Here is a 20,973-nt window from a genome sequence, read left to right on the forward strand (position 1 = left end):
AGCGCTGTTCCCTCATCGTAACCACAACGTGAAATACGCAATATTGAGGTTCACGCTTCGTTATTAGCCTTAAAAAAAAGTAGCGAGAGGAGATAAACGCGCTGGGGACGCTGCATCACCGCATCTGGTTATCTGCAATTAATGACGAAGCGCCGATGCTCCGCGATGGCCTGATAACGGCATAGCATAGCCAGTTGTGCTCAGTGCGATAGCGAGGAGCGGCACGATCTGCCGGCCGCGTACGGAACCGTGAGGGTGCAGATGAGCAAGTGCAGCTTTCAACGCCGGGATAGATCGCCCTGTGAGGCAGTGCCGCGACTAGCCGCAGCGGCAGTTGCGAAGCAGCATCCCGCGACACGCGGAACATAGAGTGCGCGGAATCCCAAATCTTGTCGAAATTAACTTTCTTCTGAATGCTACGCGGTGCAAGACGAGCAGCGGTCGCTTATCACTAGTTGCAGGCCGACTGCATTTACTGCATGAACGTGAGAATGGCGATCGCGCGCCAGAACTTGGCACCAACTTTTTCAGAGGTCACAATGCAAACGCACTCGTCTTGGTGGTGGCCTCCGGACCATGCGTTCCGTTCGCCGGAAATTTCATTCTTTGAGGGCGAATTATATCGATGGGAAATGATGCATTGGCATCAGGAGCTAGTCAGAACCAACTTTAATGAGTTACTGTTAGCTTTGGTGCTTCAAAAATTTATCAACACGTTTTTCCTCAATTTCTCAAAATCAAAATATTGAGGACGGTATATGTTTGGAGGTGCGATATCTCAGGTTCTGCTTATGATATTGCTATAATTCCTTTTGCACCAGAAAGGTAAACTCATGTACAATGCAAAAATATAAATGAATTTGTGGTATTTAATGTGGAAAGTTATTAAAAATTTCATGTTTTCTGGAGTGCCAAGGTGGCTTTTTGGTCTCCGAACTTTAACAAGCTGTAACTTTGGTTAAAATGAAACCAGGACATTCAATCTTGATTTTTGCATTCTCTGTGTGTTCTAAATTGATTTGATATTTCAGGTTTTATTATAGCTCCTGTAGTTTTACTGACAGCTCACCTCCAAACAAAGAACATAAAGTGCTCAATATCTCCAAAACTAAATGGCTTACATAAAATTAATGTGCATATTTTAAATCCGCACGAAAAGCTGCATAAATGGTGCAACTTTCATCAAAATCTACCAGTAAATAAAAAATATTGTCTTAAGACCAGGGTACCCCTAAAGTCCTAGCGTGCGGCCCGGAAGCATCCGATAAAAGAGAGCCATCTCGTCTGCATTATAGATTTCAGCCGCTTCAAAGCGACTCAGTATTCCAGGAAGCGTGTCAGCCACCCATGAAGCAGTAGCATCGATGTCTGCACAGGAAGGTTCGCCGCAGATGACTTTCCCGATAACATTGTGTCGGCTCTTGAATTCTTGTAGCCACCCATTGCTTGCTTTAAAGTCATCACGGTCCAAAATTCACGCAAAATCCTTCGCCTTCTGTTGTAATATTGCTCCGCTTACGGGCACATTCCTGGCTCGCGTGTCCAAAAACCACGTGAACACTGCCTTGTCCACATCATCATATGTTGACAGTTTCAATCTTTTCTTAGCCTTTGTTCCCCATTCTACTGCACTTCTAATCTTCTCTTCCGCACTCAAAATTGTTGACAGGGTGCTCATTGGGATGTTGAAACGAGCGGCGACGTCCTTCTTGCCCGCGGAGACAGCATTTAAAATGGCAAGCTTGTCTTGAAATGACAAAACTATTCGTTTTCTGGCCGTTGAACTCATCATGATGAACTGACGCCGCAGGTACAAGCGGAGCCCCACAAATACAGGCAGAAAGGCTGGCCTAGCACTTCCGAAACATATCGGGCAAACCAACACCACAAATCTGCAGACACACGAGATGAGCACGAGACGCAGAACAACAGACAGAATAGCGAATGCACAATGTGCGCAAAAATTGCATGTGCTACACGCACGTACAGTACCTACAAAGAAATCAACTGCAGCCACTAATGCCACCCGGTGTTGCACTACACTACCAGCGCCTGAGGAGGCTGCTGCGTTAGTCACGGAGCGGCGCTAGAAGGTAATACTATCATCATTGGCAATTTTAATTAATTTCTGCGATTACAGGCGTTCACGTAGCTGCTGGCTTCTAATATTCTAATATTCACTAAATTAATGCATTTCTTTTGCCAAATTTTCAGTAAAAGCTAAAGAAATAACGACTGATCAGCTTCACAAGTTCGTTACATCAAGGTTGACCGCCGCAACGCCTTCGTTACATAGAGGTCGAAAATACATTGGCGAAAATCAATGGGTGTGGCATTGGGGAATTTAAAAACATCGTTAAACTCAGGAATTCGTTACATAAAGGTTCGTTATATCCAGGTTCAACTATATATGACCTCGTGATTATGCACTCGTTGCTGCCTCGTCGTTTTAAACAGTGCTGTCTTGTTTGGGGATGCAAATTAAGTTAGAAATGAAACGAAAGAACCAAATAACCAAAGAAACCAAAGAAGAAGAAAGAAAGAAACCACATTTCAAAACATGGTTTTCTCATGAAGGTATGGGTGTGGTGGAGCTACACCTTGGCTTTCAACATACGTCAGCAGTCAATTCACTAAATTTATATTGTCAGCATACGATAAAAGGGAAAGGTCCTCTAGTCTGCTAGATGTCCCATGAGTCAAGCAGCATTCTGCACATGTTTGACTTGGTCTCCAGCACAAAAGCTCCGTCAATGCCTCGCATGCATTGCAAAGCTCGGCAACCGCACTTCGCGAATGTTCATTTGTCTGATGACAGCTGTGTACAGCTTCACCCTTTCCACAAAATTCTTCGTTTCCCCAAGGCACAACGCCAGGCACTCAAAGGAGGATTTGATACACCATGTTTTTGGCCCTTTTATCACAACAATGACTTTTCGGACGGGACAGGAGGCCCGAGACAAAGGTAGTCAACTAGTGCAATGTTCGCTGCCCTTCGTTCCCAGGAATATGTGCCGAGGTTTCGCTGAGGGCCATGTAGTGTCTGCTAATAATGACACACACTACTTTTCAAAATGCCTCACTCTATAGCAAAGAGAGTTTGCGAGCAAAACATACGCTCCGCAGAACGGAAGTTTTGCATCGTTTGCGGGGTCACCTGGTACGAATACATGCGGTGAAACTAGAGTGAAATGCCTGATGGTCACTCGAGTGGAAATGGAGTGCCATAATGACTTTCACAAAGCCGCAGAGAGCTGCGATCAGCACGCAGTGCAACGCCGGAGCTACATCAGCAGCTTCCCCGGTCCTCAAAATGTCGTCACAAGATGTCTTGGTCAATCACAGGGGGCGACGCGACCCGCAGTGAGACCCGTCGCGCGGGCTGCGTATTTCTGCTTTTTTTCTGCCTACATTCGATGTGATGTTCGAGTTCGCAGCATGAAAAACCATGCAAATTTTTCGCGCATCACTCAACACTGAATGGATGCGTTCGTTTGTTCGAACGATGAATGGATGCATACACGCATATGCATGTACACATCAGATGACAACTATGAAATTAATACAGAGCTGGTAAATGCACAGCTACAATCATCATAATTAGTGATGATTTGAAAACATCACCAGTGTACCCAGTACTCAACTAACAGATCGCATAACCTTCAAGCACATTTTCGTTTTTTTTTTTTTTTTCAGCTTATTTCTTTCACTGTCATTTGAATTACAAAAAAAATTAATTCAGCTGTAAATTTAGGTACTTTAGTTCATTACAGCATGAAATGGAACTAAGGATTTTCAGGTATATCTAGAAAAACAGGATTGTCATTGTGTACAATGAAAAAAAAGCACTTTTTCAGTGGTGACGTTTTTATCACAAATAAAACTTTGCAAGTAAAGTAAACTTATGCTACAAAAAAAATTATTGAATTACACACTCTGTAGCTGTTAGAAAACACCGCGAACAGCCGCAAAAATTCCAGTGTTCAAAAGAAAAAAAAATATATTCTAGCCTCCTTTGACCACTGCACCATTTTCAAAGCTGCCTATTTTTAGTTTAGCGCACATCTTATGTGCACATTTCTCTTACTTGTCCTCTGTCTCGAGCGCACTGGCTTGCTTCCATTTTGAACTGGCACAAACTAGAACAACTAGCGGCTATATTTTATCGGTCATGTGCTGTTCTTCCTGCTTTTCATAGCAAAGCTTTCAGATTCAACACACTACAATGTGACCCAAGGCTCGCGTTTAATCTTTTCACAAAATATTTAAGGCTGAACACTTTAGACATTAATGTCACGCACATACAAAGCACTATTACCGTAATTTTAAAACTCAATGCCGATATGCTAGAAATGCCTGACAGAAGCTACTATCACAAAAGAAAATGCACAAGATGATGCCACATTCAATGCTATCACAGTATCACAGTGAACTATGAAACACTGTCCTCTTGCATGTAAGACAGGATGGCACTGCGCGTCCAGGAGCATGTTCCTTGTGGCATTTCGCCCTACTGTTCAAACTGATAAATCTTGAGAAACATATAAAGGGAAATTTCAGTCTCCCAGATACTAATGTGTTTATGTCAGTAGCATTGCCAGAAAGACAGAAATATTTTTCAGGAGGTGTTATATGCCACCTGTCAAAAAAAAAAAAAAAAAAAAAGCCCGAGGGAGGAGAGATGCAGCACTCAAAATTTTGCGTGCGAGTATTCCGACACCAAAACACACCCCCGGCTATGCCCCTGGTTTCATCATCCTTATTATCAGCCTTACTATACCCACTGCAGGGCGAAGGCCTCTCCCATATTCCTCCAATTAACCCGGTTCTGTGCTAGCTGCATCCACTTGACCCCTACGAACTTTTCAACCTCATCCGCCCACCTAACTTTCTGCCGCCCCCAGCTACGCTTTTCTTCCCTTGAAATCCAGTTTGTTACCCTAGGCGACTATCGGTTATCCTGTCTTCACACTACATGTGCTGCCCACGTCCATTTCTGCGAGTGATTGCCAAATGCGCTCCATCCCAACCTTATTCTTCTTGTTATTTCCTTTTCATGGTCCGGATCTGCAGTTACTACCTGTCCTAAGTAGACATATTCGCCTACTACTTCCAGTGTTTTGCTACCTAACGTAAATTGCTGTTCCTTCCCGAGTCTGTTGAACATTACCTTAGTCTTCTGCATATTGATTTTTAAGCCTACCTTTCTACTTTTACTGTCTAGGTCATCAATCATTATTTGCAGTTCATCCCCCGAGTTACTTAGCAAGGCAATGTCATCAGCAAATCGCAGATTACCGAGGTATTCTCCATCTACCCTTATCTCTAACTGCTCCCATTGCAAGTCTCTGAATACTTCCTCTAAGCAAGCTGTGAATAGCGCTGGGGAGATCATATCTCCTTGCCTAACACCTTTCTTTATGGGAATTTTGTTACTTTCCTTATGCAGAACTATGGTTGCTGTGCAGCCACTATATATATATATATCTTCCAGCACTTTCACGTACGACTCATCTACCCCCCGATTCCACAATGACTGCACCACCGCAGAGGTTTCAACTGAGTCAAATGCTTTTTCATAATCAATGAATGCTATGTATAAGGGCTGGTTATGTTTCGAGCATTTTTCCATCACCTGGTTGATGGATGGATATGATCGATAGTAGAGTACAGTTTCCGAAAACCTGCTTGATCCTTGGTTTATGTTCATACATCTGCAGATGATGAGAAGAACGGTTTCTGATGGCTCAGTAGCATACCTTGAGGCTTTCTCCATGAACAAAGATCTGGGCCACAAAGAGGGAACGAATGAAGATGTTCTCCAGCTTCTCGGGGGCAATGTACTCGCCCTGGGACAGCTTGAAGATGTGCTTCTTGCGGTCAATGACTTTCAGGCAACCATTCTGAAAAATACAGCACAGGCTTACACTAGGCGCCAAGTACAAAAATCCGGAGCATATGTTTCTGCTGAGCAATGTAAACATATGCCAAAATGAAATGCATTTTAGTTGGCATTCAACTAACCTACACCAAACCGCAGTTACGTTTACTCCGTTTTACACAATATGGTGGATCACTTATGGACTCACGTGATACATTAGCACGAATGCCACCTTAATACGATTTCCCAGCTCAGGTACTCAAAATTATGGGAAGCAAAAATTATCCCATAGAGTTGCACCATTAATGCGACAGCGCTAAGCACCCCATTCTCCGTCACGAGACCACACGACATGGCAGAGATAACCGGAGCTGCCAACCCGGGTTTCGCCTTTGACATGGGAGCATAAAATCGAAATCCAGTCTTCCAGGACCCTTGGATCCCAAGTGAGACACACTACTCCTATGCCACGCAGGCACACTGCATAGGTTGGTTAAAGCAAGGCTTTAGATCTCTCTCTTGTCATCTGTCCCATAATGTGAACACAGCTGTGACCAGTGGCAGAAAGACAAAAGCACGCAGCGTGAAACGAAGAAGGCCACGAAATAAAGAAGAGATGAAGTAGTCGGGAAGCCACCTTTTAAACAACTTCCTCTTTTAGCATCTCACTTCATCGTCCATGGAATTGAGCTCAATCATCTGGCGGGAACGAGCTGGTACTAACAGTACCATCTCCGCAAAAGCCTGTATTTGCTTGGTTTGGCTTTGCTGTTCAATGTGCCAATTTTTTATTATTGTAATCAAATCTGGCATGTATCCCACCCAAACACACACGAAAAAAAAAAAAAAAAAAAAACACTGCCAGAAGCTAAAATGCGTGAAATCTAAAAAAAAAAGAAACACAAACACACAAAAAAAGAAAAAACTAAAATCTGAGCGCCAACAAAGCAGCACTCCAAAAGATATAATTATTCTTCACTTTTTTTTTTAGCGACAAAGCAAACTCACGAATTTGAATATGAACTCAGGTTCTAAAACTGGGTCCAGGAGAACATGCGGCGAGCTGATTAATGACAGCATGGGAATTTCGCACTTACGTCCAGCCACTTGCCAATGTCACCCGTGTGCAACCAGCCATCTTTATCGAGAACTTCTGCTGTCTTCTCAGGATCTTTCAGGTAGCCTTGGAAAACTGTTGGTCCCTTCACGCAAATCTATAAACAAAAAAGATGCCAATACATATTAATTTTTACCCTGGTAACATTTCTGCAAAACAGCAATACGTGAGAATCAGCTCTCTCATAACGTTCTCATCAGATGACTTCTAATTTTCGAGCATATTTATAATCTTTCAAGGCAGCCAAATTAACCATGGCTGGAATTGCAGCCTGGGAGGCCATTAACTAAGGAAATTCTGCCACAGAATGCAAAGACAAAGCATCACACACGAGCACACGACTGGGCCATCCAAAGGTGGCTTTCCACACTGCACAGATTTGTTACACAGCTGATAATGTTCAGCTACTTTAACTTGCCTTGGTAGTACAGAGTCAGTAGCCACTTGAAAGGAAATGACGTTTATGTGCACAACAAAACAGGTGACCTGTTTCCTTGACCTTGACATTAAAATGTGAAGGTTAGCTTCCCATGGCAACACAATGGCTACAACGTACAGAAGAGTGAATAATTAACACCAAAGCAGCAGAGGCTGCCAGAAGCTTTATTCCATTTTTTATACAGTTACTTACAATCACACAAATACTCCAATAGGAACACTGCAGCAGCAGCCGTGAACTGCAATTGGAACATGAGGACTGGCCAGAAGACATTTTCTGGACTGCAGTATGATTTAGTAATGTGGATAGTATGCATCACATAGCCACTACTAAATGGCTCTCCTCCAAGTAAGTAAAAATAAGCCCTTAAAATGTAAGAAAAAAAAAAAAAAATCAGGAAAGTACTATGCATTTCAGTACATTTTTTTCTTATCTACAGAGCACCAGACAATCATTTTTAAGCACAAATCGAAAGGCTGAATGTAATTTGCTCACCTCTCCTTCATTGTTGCTTGCATAGTACTCCATGTCAGGCACATCCACTAGTTTAATATTGCACGCTCCGATGGGAGGTCCCACATGACCTGTATTCAAGAAAAAAAAAAAAAAAAGAATATAAATAAAAGTAGCCAACCAACACTAATTCACCTCAGTAAGATAATGAGAACATAATGCAGTGGCAGGTACACGTAGTTGCGCTTGCCTTACCTGCATTGTAGTCACCAGGAAATGTCAGGGTGCACGGTGCAGTGCATTCAGTCTGCCCATAGCCTTCCACAATCTGACAGAAAGGGAAAGAATATGCCCAATTAAAAAGCACCACCACTTTGTGTTACAAAAGGACAACTGGATAGCTAGTTTCCAGCATAGTGCTTCCTTTAAAAGTGCAAGGGAATGGAAGGGTAACATAATAACCTAAATATTTAAGTGCGTAGTGCACAAAATCGCCTCGACTTACAATGAAATGTGCACTCAACAAAATTTTAAAAACAAACGATACTAAACTAATGCCATCTCCTGCCATAGGTGGGGGTGTCCCGGCACATGAGGCTCCTTCTATTCTGCTACAGGATTCACTCGTGAAGATCCGTGTTAAGCGACGACATATATAATCTACTAAACTGCAACCAACCATGAATGAAGGCACACAGTCGTCAAAGGCTTATGCATGCACAGCTGAAACTAATATGGGTCTGTAAAGTTGGCCGCCACAGCTATTCTGGCCACCGCAAAAACCATGACTCGGAAGAACTCTTGATTTCAATTTCTGTGACTTTTCAGCACCAGATGTCCTGGTAACCACAAAACAATAAAAGAAAAAAAAAAGTAAAGGCTATGATCCTGTTATGATAAAAGCAAATGTTCAAACGTACATTATTCCGATTGTGTGTAAAAAAGTGCACTCCTTAGTTTAGAAAATGACTATACTTGCAAGCATGTACCGCCTTTGCCAAAAGTAACCGAGCAGCAGCCGGCCAGCCGAGCAGGCACAGGGCCGAGCTGCGGCGCCACCATCGCCGTCGCTGGCCGCTGCTCTCCGGCGGCGAGCGCAATCTGACTGACGTAAGCATGCTCCCTCGCTCTCCATCTTGGGATGATAAAATGTAAGCAAGTATCATGTGCGGTGTCCGATTTTGCGCACCCAGAACGCTGCGCTAATAAGGAAGGGCGCTCCGCATAGCATCACTCGCTCAATGCTCCTTTTTGTCTGGCGCTGCGAAGCTGCGCTCTTCGTTATAATGCCTTCGCGTTTAATATTGGTACAGTGTTCCCGTAGTTGCATGCTTTTCTACTCGTTTGGATTGTCCGGGAAATATGGCGAGGAATTGATTTCTAAAACTCGATGTCCTTTTCCTGCAGTTCCTAGTCGTCTGTTGTGACCAATACCGGATTTGCTGTCACGCGAAGTCAACCTGAAAGAGAGAAAACAAACTTCCAAATGTTTCATGTGCCCCTCTTGCTGCATACCTTCTTTCCCGCTATTTGGCAATGTACGAAAAGCGTGTAGTGTTCTCCGCGTTGGTAATTACATTCATGTGTTAGCCTGCTGCCAATCTATTCGTTTAATAAGTGAACTGCATAATAATTTCATTCTCACAGCTTAAACATAAGTCACCCCTTTTCTCCATAAGTGCGGCCGTTTCTTTTTTTGTTTGTTTGTTTTTTTACGAGGAACACATGTGACCAACCTAACAGCATTATCTCCTGGAAGTGAAAAGAAATCCGGACACGCGGCATTGGTTTGGACTGCGAACTACTTTTGCGTTACTTTCTATTGCCTAACGACTTGATATGTAGTTTAGTGCCCGCTGGCAGAGTGGTACATTGGTGACTCTATAAATAAGTTGCTGGAATAGAACCTGCAAGTCTGGAACAAGATCAAGCTGGTAAACCTGAGACTCCCATCATTACTGAACTCCCTGGCCGCAAAAAGGTGAAGCTTAATTCGGAGGGAATTTCAATGCAAGTGGAAGAAAAACGTCTTCGTGGCATCCTTCGCAATAGCAAGGCTTTCTTGGGGGATCATATGCTAGGGAACGTTTCCATCACTTATTCGCTGTTGTCAAATATTTTTTGAAGAAGTTGCAATCTCTGCTCAGATTTTGGGCATTCAGTTTGCCATTGCAATCACGAAAACCATTACACACTTCTATGCATTAACAAGCGGCGGCAAGTGCGACATTAACGAATTCGCCTCATTACATGGATAAGAATAGCCACACTTGAAACAGCTGATAATATCGCCTTGTTTTTATTTCTCTCTAGCTCAGCGAAGTGTCATCATCGCAGACTAGGAATCACGGGAAAAACCAAACCCAAGTTTCTATCATGCCCTGTTTGACTGCGCTAACTTTTCTAATCATTTCATCTACGGGAGCTGTGTACAGATATTCCACATGCAAGGCGTTCTAACGAAAAGCGCAGCTTCACAATGCCAGCCAGAAATCAGCGTTGAGCAAGTTTTGCTGTGCACAGTGCCCTCCACGACTAGCACAGCATTCTAAAGGAACAAAATCGTGTGCCGCACATGCTACCCGCTTACATTTTATCATTCCAAGAAACATAGCGAGGAAGCAGCCTTACGTCAGTACGCTTACACTCACTGCCGGCGAGCAGCAGGCACTGACTGTGACCGCCACGCTGCCACTCAGCCCTGAGCTTGCTCCTCCAGCCAGATGGGCTGCTCGGTTACTTTTGGCAAAGAAGGTACATCAGAATTCCTAAAACTATGCATACAAAATTTTTGAGGTAGCCAGTATGAGAAGCTAAATCCTTTTTCCTGAAAACCAGTTTGAAAAGTGGTCCAGTTTTGCTATTTCAAAAAATTAGAAATGGAATGTGTGGCATGCCCTCGAGAGGTGCTCAGTCAGCTTTTCTGTTGCAAGCAGCCAGACCAGACTTGAATTACGCTCACCCCACATTATCATTACATCTGAAGTGTATTGCCATCAAAATGACAGCACAGACACGGTGAGCAAAGGCACAATTCGATGTCCACTCACCACACAGCCCAGGGCACATCTGACAAAAGTGATCACACTGGGTGCAAGCGGTGCAGAGCCAACCACCATGAGCCGGAGGCGGCCTCCCATGCTTTCGTGGACAGACTTGAAGATCAGCCTGTCCCATAGGCCGTTTCGCCGCACAACAAAGCTGCACACGTGAAAACAAAGACGAACGCATTAAAAAACAAGCGCAGCAATAGTCTTGTTCACGTGGCATATATTACTTCGCACAAGTCGGGGAACATGCAAAACATGTGTCAAAACTGGTAGAGTGCTAGTACAGGCACTGACGCACTTTCTTAAAGATGTTATCATGCAATTTACCCGACGGCAAACAGGTGCTAGTAACGTCACGCAAACTTCGCCGTAAAATAACCAAAGTGAGCATGCAGACGCAAAAGGGATCATGGAAACGATTAAAAATCTCTGCCCCTTGATGTATAATGCGCTTCACCAATAGCAGTGTTACCAGCGTATGATATTTAAGGAGTACTCTGCGATATACTTACAGGGTGTTGCCAATTTGTTGGCAGCAATCCCTGCCTTGGTGGTGCTAAAGTATGAACAAAGAAATTGTTGCCGCTCTGGCTAGGGATCTCGCCGGCGACAGTAACTGCGAGGACCCAACGGGTTCCGGCCCGCCATCGTATCCCGATGCATTTCATGCGCCGAGCGTTGTTTGCCGCCACTGTGTGTCCATAGAACGCCGAGGACTCGGCTGTTCTCAGTCACTTGACAACATTGAGAAATGCCTTCAAAGTTAAAAAGCATAAAGAAGATCGGTGACTACTTCTCGCACTAATACTCCCGCGGTACATGTATTTAACAAATAAAGAACGCTTTCTAATGAGGTGCAGCGTGTAAATTGTCAGATTCTTTCCACGATTTATATCAAATTACATGATATATCGAAGCAATTCCCGTTTTTTGCGAGTTTGCTATATGCGGGTTTGACTGTATCGAACTCCTAGCGCTAAGCAGTAGCTGCCCGGATGGCAGGCTGCAGGCTTTGCCACATTAAACAAGTGACTGCTGGTGGAGTGGCAAACATTCACACCAAATTGGCCAGTATTCTCGCCTCGCACTCATGAACAGCACCTCGTAAGATAAAATCGCATTCAGCGTGGTTGCAGTTCTGCAGCAAGCACCCTGCGCTCCTATCGGCTTTCATGGATGTAAGTGAAAACGGCAATATCTTCCCCTTAGACGCACCGCTTTTCCACACTACACAACTGTAATGCGAGGAAGTCACCCAAGCTGAGCACTTTCTGGGCTTCCCCGCTGCCACTGCGTGCTGGCAATGCTACGCGGTGAAGTCGTCCTAACTGGCACCTGGATTTTAGCACGAAAACACTACTCCACTAAGTCTAACCAGTTCACCATTCTCTACACCGCCGAACTGGCAGACGCTATCAGGGAAAAAAAACGAAAAGACGGTCGAAGCAGAGCGAATTTGAACCCAGGAGTTTTTCATGGGAAGCGAGTATCGAACCTCATAGCTATTGCTGTAGACGATCACCCCTCATGTTCTACTACCACTCTTTCGCGCTGTGCATTGCACGTATCATCTTCATCAACTTCTGTCTGTGCACAATGGATCCAAGCACACTGCTGTCACACTGCCTCTTAAGGCGCATTAAAGGTGAGAGAAGGTCGGACTAATAGCCTTGCAATATGAAATTCAAAAGCTTTGCCCCACATTCAAAACTGACTTGACCGACCCTTGAGATATGGCTACGCAAAAAGTCCTTGAATGTGGACTGACAGTCGAGATTTGGATGCTTTCACATGATACTATACTATATGTTGGTTGGTGGAGTCGGACCATCTATCCCTTTTTGCGGCCCCATAATAGTGGTGTGCACCTACAAGATGGAACACAATGTTCATAAAAAGTATCCTCATTTATTTAATAAGCATCGCTTGCATTTCTGTCTGTTTGCTGCTCTTGCATGCATTTTTGAGGAATTTTTACATTACAAATTTTGGCTATATCGAACTATTTCATTATTCTTTTTACGTGTTCGTCATAACGAGGACTGAGCTGTGCAGCAACATCACTCATCTCTTTACTCTAATCCTGTCATGGCATCAGTGCTTCAAGAATGTACAGAGTATGAGTCAGTATATACACTGCAGGGGACGCAGAGGAAAACTAACCAAATTATTAAACATCCATAATTCCCCAAACAGTACTGAGGGTAATTATGTGTTGCCTTTCATAGTCTCAGAACTGCACCTTTAGAGCAGTCTTATATAGCTCCAGGCCCCTTAACAGTGCAAGCTACATCTCCATAAAATAAGAATCCTTTTCAAAGCTCGTTTCCACACAGCACTAAATGCACCTACTTCATACACTGCATGAATAAGCCAGATTCTATAAGGTGCCACCGGTAACAGCAAGAAGAATAAAAAATTGCCAACGATTACGTTACTTCGTAATGCGAAATTTGAACGCTGCTCATCAACTGTTTCACCCTGTCCATGGATTGAGGCAAAGATTTCGAGCAAGACACGTATGTACAATTACAGACCTTTTTTTTTTTAATTTTTCACATGTATTCCTTTAGGAAACACTCCACTAACAGTTCTTGGCTGTCATGAAAGAAACCTTGTGGTCAGAGAAATGAAGAAAGCAATTCAGTTATCAGGAGGTTGTGGGAGGCAGGGCGTGGGCTCATAGGAACGTTGCGCGAAGAACAGATAGCAGCGACTGATTGATGCTGCTGATGCTTGCGAGTGAAGCCGTGATCAGCCGGGTAACCGGAGCGCCCTCGCCGCCATGCAGGAAGAGGGGGGGGGGGGGACCCCTCCTCCTCTTTTTGCATGATGGCGATGGTGTTCTGCGCAGTCAGTCCCCCCCCCCCCCCCCCTTCCTGCGAGAGGCTCTGGTTGCCGGTTGGCTCGAACTGGGGGGATGAAAGGGGGGCGCAGCCGCGACCCAAAACCCAGGAACGGGCGCCAAAGCGCTGCGCTCTAAAAAGTGCTTGAATACCACATGTGCACACTGCCATAAGCAAACAGTAAATGCAGCAGCAGTATGTAAACGATAGCTGATTGGCATCATGGTAGTACTAAAAGAATGCAACAAGCAGTACAGTAGCAGTTGCACAGTACTAGTACTTACTTTTGGAGCTCAGCCTCCTTGCTTTTCAGGGCCAGGTTCAGCAGCGTGCGTTTGATGAAGCTGCCGCTGCTGGCAGATATCACCTTCAGAAAGAAGATTTCAGTTGCGTTAGTGGGGCGCTCCATTAACTATGTACCTATAAATGACTCATACCTCCGTCACACTAGCAGACTTAATGTCATTCAAATCGAATGTCATTCGGTTTCTTCCGGTGCTACACCGTAAGATATAACATCATTTGCAAATTGTGGCAATTACAATCAGCTAAAAAAAAATATTGCACTTAAAAAGAATCAGTGCACATAAAAGGCATTTGAAATCACTGTGTAGCATTTTAAAGCTGATCAAAACATTTCTGTATGACAACTCAAGCAAAAAACATTACTTCTGGCTGTGTTGTAGCACTTTAGCCATAAACATCCAAGCCAAGTATCAAGTCACCCACAATTTCGATAAATGTAAACAAACAATATGGCTGAACACATCAGAGAGCAGATACACAGTGTGGAGATACGCAGAGACACATAGAGCATGCAATTGACGTCCAAACTGTTACATGCTCAGTAATAACTTTAAATAGTTCTGAAATAAATGCACGGGGAGAAGCGGCCATCAAGGAACACAGAACCCAAAGTGATCGTGAGTCGCTGGCATGACTGGACCACTGCTGTGACTGAGAATAATGCCGTTCCACGAGAGCCTGCAGTGCAAATAATTTTACACCCAAATTAACAGCTAAAACAAAAAAAACTCCAGAAATACGATTTTTAACTTTCACTGCGCGCAGAATTTTCTGTTGCGTTGCTCGTTTCTGCTGTGTATCTGGCATGGAGAGTGTACACATTCGGTTCACGATCGAATGCAAATGAGTTCCCCAAACTCATTCGATGAAGAATGTCATTCGAGCGTAATGACATTAAACTTTCTCGTGTAGCAGGTGAATACTAATGGCATTAGATGCATCGAATGACATTAAATTTGCTCATGTGACAGGGGTATTAAAGTGTATGACCGTGCACATACTACGAGAGGGAAGACGCATGCAAATACAATGGTGATGTGAAGTCCAGGTAAACACTAACCTGCGACCATAATGTAAGCTGCGGAAAGCCAACAACACACCTTGTCGTGAATTCTGTTCAGCAGCCGTGGCACTGTGGGACTGATTGTCGGGCGCAGGGCTTTCATGTCTTCACCGAGTTCCTTGATATCACCACTGAAGAAGCCAACCTTGCCACCAATCATGTAGATGGCCATCTGGGCAGGTGGAACAATATGCCATGACGGAGGAATACGAACCAAACCGAGATACAACTTGCCTCATGAGGTTCTCGCTATTGTCAAGCAAAGCAAGACCCACAGAAGTGAGACAACACCGCATTAAAAAATGATGCGCACAAGTTACACATGCTCACATGCTATAACAAGTTTTTACAGTTTAGACTGTGCACCCCATCCCAATTCACCACGTTAACGAGTGTACATTTTCTCAGATCATGAAGCACACTTTTTTCAGATATTTAAAACAGACTGACATTTAATTGCCACCGAGTCTACGCTAAAATGAAATTCTTGCAAAATTTACTTGTAAGCTTTCCTATGCAAGACATTCATCCAGTCAACATTTAGCCAGTGAAATGCTGTTAATACAACTGCTTATAAAGATGATCACAGATATATACATGCCCACAATTTTCAAACATAGTTCAACCTGTGAAGTGGCCAGCACTGTGCAACAAAATGATTAAACTTAAGACGCTTGCTGCTTGCAAATTCCATGAAATATGCATGCATATATTGAATTTCAGTAAACTGCCTATATATAAAACCCCCAAATGTGACCTTTATGGCTAATAAAGACAATTCATCCGAGCACTTGGTGGAGCCATGTGACAGGTTCTGAATGAACACACAAATTCTGTCCTCATTTAGTGTTTTCAACTTGAAAAAGTTTTGTTTTTGAAATAGAACAAAAAATGCGCAATATATGTACAACTGCACAATGAGGAAGGCAGGTACACACGACTCTAGCCAATAAGAAGGCCGCTCACTCGCTATTTTCTGAACTAAGCAAGTACACACCGTCGTGAATGCCTCGACCAACATATGCAGTCTTACATGGTGCACAGTGTTCGCAAAAGAAAATGAAAAATAAGCTTTCCAGGACTTACTACAAAAGCTTTCAATCAAATTTATGCTCTCACAGACAACAGAGCATCCGTTTATGTCAGGTGAGCACTCGCAATCCACTGTGCAGTCTCCAGCACCACTCCTAACGACGACAGTGATAGCCAGATCAATACAGTAGAACCTCGTTGATACATTCCCAGTTCATACGATTTCTCGTTTCATACGCTCAAATCACAGGCAGTAAAACATCGCCCAGAGTTTCCCAGATAACACGATTTCCCAGTTATACTATGTTTGAAATTTCGAGAGCTGTGGTCGTATAATATGTTTTGCAATCAAGCGGACATAGACTAAGAGTGCTCGCAACATGAAAAACTGAACAGCGATGCTCATCCACCACAGTTGCTTTCCTGCAGTGCCTAGGTGCAAATGGGGCGAAGCATCAGAAGAAGCCAATATTAGGCGCCCATTATCACTGAATCATGACTTCACGAAAAGAAATGCGGTAGCTTCATTGCGGTGCCTTAGGGGCATAGGGGTGAACCATTTGAAAAGTACAACTATTCGCATGCATATGAGCGGGCCGGGTCTGGAGGACACAGCACGAGCAAAGACATGATGACTTCTCCAGATGTCACTGGTGTAAGGTGGCAAAGCATCCGGAAGCAACCACGAAAGCGATTTTGGCTCGTCATTACCTTCTATGAATCGGATTTGTAACTAAATATCTTCCACGCTTATGACAACCCAAATATGGACTGAATTCTGAGAGAGCTAAAATAGAAGCTGTACATACTGGATGTCTATAAATGCTAATCGACACTTTTATGCGGTGAAAGTCGATTCTAAATGTCTTTGTACCTCATTCAGCAGTTAATTTTTCAACACCAGTCAGTTTGGATCATATGTTGTCCCCAGATAATATGTTTTTCTTCCAGCATTTTGTTTTTAAACATATCAGTGAGGTTTTACTACATATGGGCCAACAGCGAGTGGTCACAGTCTTGGTATAATGCAGGGTATTTCCCAAAGGTGCAAACTGAAAAAACATTGAGGCAAGGACGGCGGCTGAGATCGCAAAAGCTCAACATTTTAACTAACTTTCATTAGTCTGGCTGCATGTTTTGGAAGTATTCTAATGTGAAAATGTTGCTCTTGAGGATCATTACTGATTTCATGCCATTTCTCGCAAATGACAAAAAAGTGCCTCAAGGTGACCTTACAGTGAAGTGACTGCAAATAGCATCCCAAGCATAGCCTTCCAGATCATTACTGATGATCAGCGACAACATGAAAGATATAGTTAAGAAAGCTTAATAAAAAGCACAAATAATAAAAAAGAAAGGCCAAGCTGCCTGAAAGCACTTGTTACACTTCAAATACTGAAACATTCCATGCCGCACCTTCCAAGTCCTAAAACAGCTTAGCCCCTCTCAACTTTACCTTTACAGAAAAGCCTCTGCAATGGTAGTGACAGCCCCAATCTAAGCGAATTTATAGAACTCATGCTGATGCAGAATAGTTACCGATTTCTAACTCTCTAAAGTTTGAATGAGCTGAATTCTCTGGCTGACCGCAAAAAGTATGGCATGTAAAAATTTTTTATTTTTTTTTCAGCTCTATAGACCAGCGGCAGCTGCTAAAAAAAAAAATATCCTTACAGTAGTACAGAAAAATTTACAAAAAACAGTTTCGCCAAAAGAGAGCCAAAAATAATTAGCTGGGCTTCATCTCTGCTTAGACCAATCAAGACTTGCACAAACAGGGTTTGGCATTAACAGATGGTCACAGAACTTCACGAAGAATTAAACGTTTTTTTTCAGTTGGTTTCGTTTTCGGAGAAAAGAGAGGTGCAGTATCTGTCTCACTTCGCGGTAGACACGTACACTTACAATTAACAGCAAACAATTAGCGGTACATATGTCATCAGTATGAATCCATATCACAAACTATAACCTCCAACTTGACTAGAAGGTGAATGCTGAACGGGAGGCGAAACGGTGTGACAGACACCAGCCTGAACGGTGCACATAGCATAGCTGCGTCACAGTTTTGATAAGAAATGACGTGCATATGTTTGTTGTCACTTGCTGTCCATATTTCCTGCTCACGCCACTTAGGAGGCAAGTAAGGCATCTGCCTAAATAATAATTCAGGAACATCGTGGCAATGGCATTTATGCCTGTAAGAATCCAACCGCTAACATTTCATTACGACTGCTTACCTCACAACACCTTTCCAGCATATGGGCGAGAGGAAGAAATGACAGCATCACATCATCACCTGTTGGAGCGACATCCCCCTGCAAAAAGTAACAGCAGAAAACAGAAGCCATTAAGTTGCATATACCCTGTAACAGCAGCACCATGATAAACTTACAATGAGCCTTTCAAAAACTAGATCACTTTACGTGGAAAAGAAAAAAAAAAGGTAGCACCAGTTTTTCTGCCGCCTCCCGAGGTGAAAGAGAGGCAGTAATCGCTGTACTGCATACTACTTCCACGTCTCACAAGTGCACTCGTTCCCAGACCCATCCTCCCCACACTACGAGAGAGAGAGATATGATCCCTTTGCAAGCCCACACGTTCTCATAGCAACGGATGAACCCACAAGGTTTAAGACATGACACACTGTCACATTGGATGTCAACAACGCAGCTGGTTGTCCGAAACGTCCCTCGCACAGCTACCCTTCCAAAAGAAAAAAATATTCCGCCATTACACCTTCTCGAAGTTTGCTGACAGTCAAAACTACACACGCAATGTAACAACTCCCTGACCTGTGGGAGTGTAACAACTCCCTGACCCTCCCACACTCTGTCACCCTCATCCCTCAACCCTCATCAGGAGTAGCATGCTAGGCTTACCACCAGGCAGACATCTCCTGTTGCCATTAAAATATATCTCTCTCTCTCTCTCCCTGACCTGTGTCATTGGGCTGCAAGAACACAAGAGCATCACACCCGCTGAAGCCATTGCGTTATGCTTGCAGCTTCCTCTGAGATTATCAGATGGAGCACAGGAAAGAGAACGCCTAACATGGGATTTTTTTTGGCCCTTCTATACTAAGCTCACTACATCTATAAAAGAACTTTGATAAACAGGCAGTCATGTAGCTGACAGGTACAAAACGTCCGTTACAGGGCAAATGATTCGCCAAGACAGGCAGGCATTGGTGCATTCCAAAAAACTAAGATGAACGAAGCAGAAAACTTTTTTTATCCCAACTTCATTCTATCAGTGTCCCTAACAAAAAAAAAAAGAAAAAAAAAAGAAAAAAGAAAAATATGTGAACATGCTAGGCGTGGCCCTGCATGAGACTAATAAATAAAATAGCCTTTCAGAGAGGATAACTGCAAACAGAGGATTTACTATTGCCCTGTGCATGAAGCAAGCTAAAGACAGAACATGAAGAAAGGTCATGTTATCCAACTCGGAAATGGCACTGGTTTAGTTTTTTTTCTCCTGCACCCCACGACAACTGGTGAGTGCATGTATGTACGTGTGGTTTTTTTTCCTTTCCATCTAACTTGGAGTTCTTTGAAATTGCCCAGCCAGGTACCCATGCATCTCTAGCTGGTATCTTCAGTCGCACTACTGCTAACAATGCACTGAGCAGGCTGAGGCCTACCACACGCCTCTCTGTACGCCGCAAGCAATACGCGCGGCGTCGATATCTGGCCGCAAGGGCTTCTCCGCATCTTTGCATGCGCACGAAGGTGCGCGGCAGCCATTGCAAAGGGAGCATTTTCTTGTGTGTAAAAGCATTTTACTTTTTTTTTTTCCCTTAGTGCAGCCCGAACACTCTGCCAGTGCTATTATGTTTGGTAGTAGTGGTTCGGGGCAAAAGTTCGTCTTAACCGAATGAGGCATGTGCGAAACAGTTCCATTTTAAGCAGATTTTTTTTTTTTTTATTTATGCATCAATCAAACGTGCGAGGCTCTGACCTTGGACAAAGTAGCCAAATTCCCTGAATGCTGAGCCATACCATTGCAGGCCACATCCGTAAAGAAGCAGTAAATTTTCCCACGCAATTTTAACACCACAAGAACAAGAAGTCACAAAACTATTGTGGTCTGCAGCGAAAAAGTTCGCCCCAAACAGGAGCCTGCCATCTCCACATTAAGGTAAGGAAATAAGGAGAGGCCACGTTTGGTGCCAGTGGCCTACCGACCCCATTTTCCATTTCCACACACTAATGAGCTACCCCAAAAAAGCACACTACATGCAGCAATACAATATGGAATGAACAGCTTGATGGTTACCACTACAAAAAAATGCAAAGTAGGAGGTCAGTATGCGACCTTTAAAACTGTACACAAAACATGCAGTCTATCTTTTTTTGCCAATTTCCAAACAGACACGTAATTTTGCACACATCGTCAATGTTAAGTGGAGCTGTTAGCACAACTGAGAGCATTCCCGCATTACACAACCAAGAATATCGGATGGTGACGCACGGCAGGCTAAAGCAGAGCAGTCTAGATGATACAAAAGTAAAATGACTCACCAACTGGCGCATGACCGCAGACAGGTCCGAAATGATGTTGAGGTGGGTCAGCATGACACCCTTAGGGCTGCCCGTAGTGCCACTTGTGTAGCACACTGTTGCCAGGTCAGTTGTGTGTGGAGGCTAACAAGTGAGATGAGAAGGCGCTCATTAGAAAAAACCAGAAAGAGCATGCAGGCAGCTCCTAAAACCAGAGCATACCCAGCCTACAAGGCTCACAAGACACTCAGGCCATCGGTATATTCAGGAGTGGGACAACCAAA

At 43.7% G+C, this 20,973-nt stretch overlaps 1 protein-coding gene across 2 annotated transcripts in view; it reads right to left on the reverse strand.

The window, feature by feature from the left end:
• LOC146202360 (long-chain-fatty-acid--CoA ligase 5) overlaps nt 1-20,973 on the reverse strand; it is a 122,614-nt gene that overhangs the window by 15,241 nt on the left and 86,400 nt on the right. For both annotated transcript variants that reach the window (XM_084588126.1, XM_084588127.1), the window contains 9 exons: nt 20,711-20,833; nt 18,425-18,502; nt 15,193-15,327; nt 14,071-14,153; nt 10,941-11,091; nt 8,146-8,218; nt 7,933-8,021; nt 6,979-7,095; nt 5,760-5,903 (listed from right to left, as the gene is read on the reverse strand). In XM_084588126.1, the coding sequence (XP_084444252.1) occupies nt 5,760-5,903; nt 6,979-7,095; nt 7,933-8,021; nt 8,146-8,218; nt 10,941-11,091; nt 14,071-14,153; nt 15,193-15,327; nt 18,425-18,502; nt 20,711-20,833 (993 nt within the window). The remainder of the gene's footprint in view (nt 1-5,759; nt 5,904-6,978; nt 7,096-7,932; nt 8,022-8,145; nt 8,219-10,940; nt 11,092-14,070; nt 14,154-15,192; nt 15,328-18,424; nt 18,503-20,710; nt 20,834-20,973) is intronic.

This window comes from Amblyomma maculatum, chromosome 1, assembly GCF_055883805.1.
Source record: "Amblyomma maculatum isolate TAMU_Amacu chromosome 1, ASM5588380v1, whole genome shotgun sequence".
Lineage (NCBI taxonomy): Eukaryota > Metazoa > Arthropoda > Arachnida > Ixodida > Ixodidae > Amblyomma > Amblyomma maculatum.